At 49.1% G+C, this 6,000-nt stretch overlaps 1 protein-coding gene across 1 annotated transcript in view; it reads left to right on the top strand.

Moving 5' to 3' along the window:
* Positions 1-428: 428 nt before the first annotated feature.
* Positions 429-6,000, top strand: part of LOC135886914 (scavenger receptor cysteine-rich type 1 protein M130-like) — a 40,593-nt gene continuing 35,021 nt past the window's right edge. The window contains exon 1 of the mRNA XM_065414726.1: positions 429-639. Coding sequence (XP_065270798.1) covers positions 429-639 — 211 coding nt within the window. The remainder of the gene's footprint in view (positions 640-6,000) is intronic.

Raw genomic sequence — 6,000 nt, 5'->3', positions numbered from 1 at the left:
ACTGTAGGGAGATGGCGGCATCTCGCTGGCTTCAGCCCCAGTGACAGGAGATGGCGCCATTTGGAATAAGAGAAACTCCGTGAATTTATCAAAACACCCCAAATCGCCAGAGTGGGGATAAAATGGCAAGAGCTGCAGCACTGACAGCCCTGAGTGTGAGGCCCTGAGAGGTGAGAAGGTGGCGCCATGAGGCAGCTCTGGGCATGTCCCATTCTCCTGGCTCTGGGCGCGGATCCCCTGCTGCCGGGCGCGGACTCTGCTGTGATAACACTGGGGAGGGGGCTCCCTGCTCGCTTTGACCCTGCTCTGCGTCTCTCTTTGCAGGTGCTGAAGAGCTGAGGCTGGTGAATGGAGGCAGCCCCTGTGCCGGGAGAGTGGAGGTTAAACACCAGGATCAGTGGGGGACGGTGTGTCAGTTTGGCTGGGACATGGCAGATGCTGGGGTTGTTTGTAAGCAGTTGGGATGTGGAGCTGCTGTCAGTGCCCATCATAATGCTCATTTTGGACCAGGATCTGGAAAAATTTGGCTGGACAGAGTTGCCTGTGATGGTACCGAGTCTGCTCTCTGGCACTGCAGGAACAGTGGATGGGATAAGAATTCCTGTTATCATGGCTGGGATGCTGGAGTGACCTGTTCAGGTAAGAATCAGCCACCTCTGTTCTGAAAGGCAAATCCCCTGAAACAAAAGGGCTTGAACCCAGAGGGTGTTGTGTGCCTGTGACCCTAATGAGAAATGAACAAAAAACAGAGCAAGTCCTGTCATTATTGTTATTACTGCGCTGTAATTATTACTGTTCATGTCACTGGCCACTGAGAATCCCCCGTGTGACTGTGAAGCTTTTTCATTATCTCATCTCCAGTTGTTTCAGTGCCACGTCTTTCCTTTCCCTTTCCCTCTGAATTTGTCTAAAAATGCAGATAGGAGAGAAAATGGAAAAGGAAAATGGTAGGTTGGTCCTAAGTTGCTGAAGCACTTTTGAAAATGTTACACTCCTGCCAAAATCCAGACCCAGACACCCAACTGCAGAGGTACAGAGGGTGGGGCATTTATGTAGCCCCTTTGCCATCCTCATAGGGTGACCGAGGAATGGGCAGATTCTCCCAGCTTGGCCAGAATTAGATTTAACCAAGAGCACTCCCCCGTCTGCTCTGTTACTTCTCACATTTTGGACCAACCAGTAATAGAAAATTTCAAAACCTCTGATACCCAGTGGATCTGGCATAGCATAGAGATCTCAGCCAAAAATATACCTCAACCCTACACAGCACAGGAATGTCATATTATTGTGACTCAGTAGCTAACATTACAGCTACAGACTCATTATAAATTTTATTTTTAACTACCCTCTTCTTAACATTTAGTGGGAGTAATATCTTCCTCTGACATAGCACAAGGAAGAGAGAATATTTCCCCATCGTTCCAAAAGTTTTAGCAGCTCCCCCTGGCAATGGGAGCTCAGGGCAGTGTTTAATCTCAACCCTTTCCTGGATTTTGAGTGTTTCAATGACAAACATGGATACGCTCTTCACATGGGGGGAGGGGTTGTATGCAATTTCTTAGTATTTTTTAAAAATAAAAAAACTGGGGTGGGCGGGAACTTTACAGAAATTCATTGTCAGGAGTTTGAAACTCTTCAGAAAACAGATTGACCTTCACCAATGTAAATTCCCTAACCCGGTAATAACCACTGCAATGCCTTGTGCTGCACACCTAGCAAGTGCACAGCAGGGAGCCCTCTCCTCTGAACCGCACCAGGAGGAGGGAGCTGCTCACAGACAAAGGGGCATCAGAGCAAAAGTCCCTTCTGTAAAACTGCGCCTGCATCTCAGCTGGAGCTGCACGTTTGCAGTGGGAATAAAGTTTGGGTTTGTAACAGGGCGTCTGAAGGGCCAGGCTGCCTAGTGGTTGGTGCCCCTGATCTCCAGCCCCTTGTTTTTCAGGTTAAGTTTCCTCAGTATTTTAGGCAGTGGGGTAGGGAAAGCCAGGCCCTCCCTCTCCACCGGGTCCCAGCCCAGGGTCCTGCCTGCATCTACCCCTGAATAGGGGCCTCCCAGCAGGGATCTAAATCCCCTGCTCTGGGCTACTTCCTACCACTGTCCCTTTTGTTTGGGGCATGGCCCCTCTAGTCCCATTCGCTGGTGCCTTGTATCCCATAGCGCCCTCTCGTGGATCGTGGGTGGCACCTTGCTGCGATCCCCGGCTCCTTCAGGTGGGGCAGCCGCAAGTTTGGTGAGGCTGAACCCCACAATGTCTCTGAGATTCAGGGACCCAGTTACCTCAGTTGCAAGAGGCTCCTACGGCTCCTCCACAGTCCCCCTTGGCTGAGGAGACAGCGCTTACTCCCTGGTGGCTGCCTCGGCTGGCAGGCTAGTGATCCTTCCCCTCAGGTAGGGAGGCGGATACTCCTGCCCTTTCGCCAGTCAGCCCTCAACTGAGTCAGGCTCTCTCCTTTTCTCCCCCCAGGCCTGGAATTGGATGCAGGTACAGCAGGGTGGGGCTAGCTGGGCCCAAAGGCTCCCTTTAACCCCTGCTGTGCTGGCAGGGTAGTTCCACATGTCTGTGCTGAAGCTTGGAGAGGAGGATGAGTCTTTCCATGGCCCTTATAGTTATGTCCATTCTTGTCACTAATCCCCATCTTCCTTGGATAGAGGTTCAGGGCCAGCTCATAGGGGCAAATCCAGGGTTCCTTACTCAGGCAGTCAGCTATTGACTGTAATGTGGGTTTGCTTTGTACAGACTGAGTAGAAACAGAATAAAGGATTCAGGATTGGGCCCATTCAGAATTATTCCAGAAATAACCACTCAGCTGTCTACAAACTGCCCTGTGCACTAGATATCACTGAGAACAAACACATACAGGAGCTCAGAGTAGCAGCCGTGTTAGTCTGTATCCGCAAAAAGAACAGGAGTACTTGTGGCACCTTAGAGACTAACAAATTTATTTGAGCATAAGCTCTCGTGGGCTACAGCTTTCGTGTGGCCTCACACCTTCTATGGGTCATCTCGATTATCACGTCAAAGGTTTTTTTTCTCCTGCTGATGATAGCTCATCTCAATTCATTGGCTCTTACAGTTGGTATGGCTACTTCCACCTTTTCATGTTCTCTGTGTGTTCCATTCTCTGCATCCGATGAAGTGGGCTGTAGCCCACGAAAGCTTATGCTCAATTAAATTTGTTAGTCTCTAAGGTGCCACAAGTACTCCTGTTCTTTATACAGGAGCTGTGATGTTTCTGCACCAAGTGATTTTTGAGAGATGCTGTCCTGACAGAATAGTAGAAAACTTTCCAAAAAGTGAGAGTCGTCGTCTTGTATGCAGTGTTGTTGTAGCTGTGTTAGTCCCAGGCTATTAGAGGGACAAGGTGGGTGAGGTAATATCTTTTATTGGACCCATTTCTGTTGGAGAGAGACAAACTTTTGATCGTACACAGAAGAGCTGTGTGTAACCTCAGAAGCTCGTCTCTCTCACCAAAAGGAGTTGGTCCAATAAAAGATATTACCTCTCCCACCTTGTCTCTCTCAACCCCTTCTCATCCAGATTTTGCTTTTCATTTCTGGTTGGATTAATACCAAACTTCGCCAAAACATTCTCCTCTACCAAGGTCCCTGCCTCAGTTAGTGCACAGGCTGGACGGTGCCCAGGGAGTGAATCAGGGGTGCACAGTGAAAGAGGCTGTTGTCTGTAGGCCCACAGCTCCATTGGCTGCAGCAGCAGCATCAACATCATCGGTGACCCTTCCATTCGAGGATGATCTCTACCACAGATTTACATATGGGTCCTGAGATGACTCAGGAATCCGATCCTAGAACCATAGATCTGCCCGTAGTAGGTACAGACGTTTCCTGATGGGTCAGCTGCTTGCTGGGAGAAAGTTCATTTTCTTTCCTTCCTTCTCTCTCTCTTTTCAACTTCAAGGGCAAGGCACTTCTCCTCGAAGCAGGCCACTGCCTGGTGGAGAATGAAGTGTCATTGAGATCGGTTGGTTCTTTGCTCCTCCCAGCTTGTGATATCCACATGAGTTTTCTTGAGATATGTTTTCAGTGTGTCTTTGTAGGGTTTCCTCTGACTACCATGGGATCTCTCACCATGGGTGAGCTGAGAGTAGAGGGCTTGTTTTGGGAGGTGACAGTCTGGCATCCGCACACAATGTCCAGCCCAGCAGAGTTGGTGAGTGAGGATCATTGCTTCAATGCTGGTGACATTAGCTTCAATGAGGATGCTGGTGTTCGTGCAGCGAACTTCCCACTTGATGCAAAGCATCTTCCAGAGACATCGTTGGTGGTACCTCTTCAGTCTCTTAAGGTGCTGTTGATAGGTCACCCAGGTTTCGCAGCTATAAAGGAGTGTAGGAATAACAATTCTCTCATAGACCTGTATCTTGGTGTCCTGCTGTAGGTCACGGTCTGTGAAAATGTGCCAGAGCAGTTTCCCAAAGGAAGCACTTGCGCAATGGATCCTGTGCTGGATCTCACTGTCAATTTTTGCATTTTGAGAAAGTTGGCTACCGAGGTAACAGAAGTCCTCAACTCTCTCCAAAGTCTGCCCCTCGATGGTGATTTGTGGTGGCTCATGTGGAAGGCCTGAAGCAGGCTGATGGAGCACTTTAGTTTTCTTGATATTGAGTGAGAGTCATAGGCTTCGGTAAGCTTGTGCAAAAAATTCCAGTGTGGACTGAAGGTCATTCTCAGTGTGCGCGGCGATGGCGCAGTCATCACTGTACTGAAGGTCAGTAATGGACGCTCTGAGAGTTTAGACTTTGAGTGGAAACATCAAAGATTAATAAGCCGCCCATCCATCCTGTATTGAATGTCAACTCCAGTGGGGAGGCGGTCTTTAACAAGGACCAAAATGACAGCTAAATACATGGAGAACAGGGTTGCAGCAATAACACATCCTTGCTTAACCCCAGTTTTGATGCCAAAAGGATCCATCTCCAGGCCATTACAGAGAATGGTGGCAGTCATCTCATCAGGTAGAAGCCTTAGGACCTTAATAAATTTTGGAGGGCAGCCAAATCTGGCCAGCCCCTTCCACAGGGCTTTGCGATTGACAGAGTCGAAGGCTTTTGTCAAATCGATGAAGACCATGTACAGGTCCTGATTTTGCTCCCAAGACTTTTCCTGGATTTGGTGGGCAACGAAGATCATGTCGGTTGTCCTGCGGGATGGTCTGAAACTGCACTGAGATTCCAGCAGTATTTACTTAGCAAGTGGAAGTAATCGGTTTAAGAGGATACGGGTGAGAATTTTCCCTGCTGTAGATAGCAAGGCAATAATTTCCACTCTCCAACGTATCTCCTTTTTAAAAGATAACAATGATGGCATTTCTCAAGTCTTCCAGAATCTTCTCATTATACCAAATTTGAAGAAAAATGAAGCTCCCGACAGCATAGCTCTGAGGATCATTGGAGCACACAAGCCCATTCACTGCAACAAGGTGATGGTCTCCAAAGAGGGGTTGCAGCAGTGGCAAGATGTGTAACCAATAAAATTATGCTGAAATTATGCTCCTGGCTGCTATGGGCCAGAGTGGCACCAGGCACTAGAACTGAGATGAGGGAGACTGTCTCCACCTATTGGGCCCAGGCAGTGTGGGGAGGAAGCTACCTGAATTGAACACAGACCGGCATGAGAAGGGAAATTCGATGAGGATATTGATGCAGGGGGAATATTCTGAGCCTGGAGGCTGGTGGATGGAGAGAAACTGGGACTGGGTGAGAAAGCAGGAGATGGGTACTGGCTGGGCAAGGAGACTGGGACTGGGAGGAGCAGGAAAGAGACTAGGCCTGGCTAGGCAGGGTGATTAGGACAGGGAGTGGGTGGGGAGAGACTGTGACTTGCTGAGCAAGGAGATTGGGAGCTGGGGAGACTGGGACTGACTGGGTGAGAAGTCTGGGACAGGGAACCAGTGGGGAGGAACTGGAGGTGAGTGAGGAAAAACAGATCAGATTAGGAACCAGGGTGTAGGGGGAGTCTAAGTCTAACTGGGCGACGAGACT

Source organism: Emys orbicularis, chromosome 1 (assembly GCF_028017835.1).
Source record: "Emys orbicularis isolate rEmyOrb1 chromosome 1, rEmyOrb1.hap1, whole genome shotgun sequence".
NCBI classification, from domain to species: Eukaryota; Metazoa; Chordata; order Testudines; family Emydidae; genus Emys; species Emys orbicularis.
This window is presented reverse-complemented; position numbering and strand designations above follow the sequence as displayed.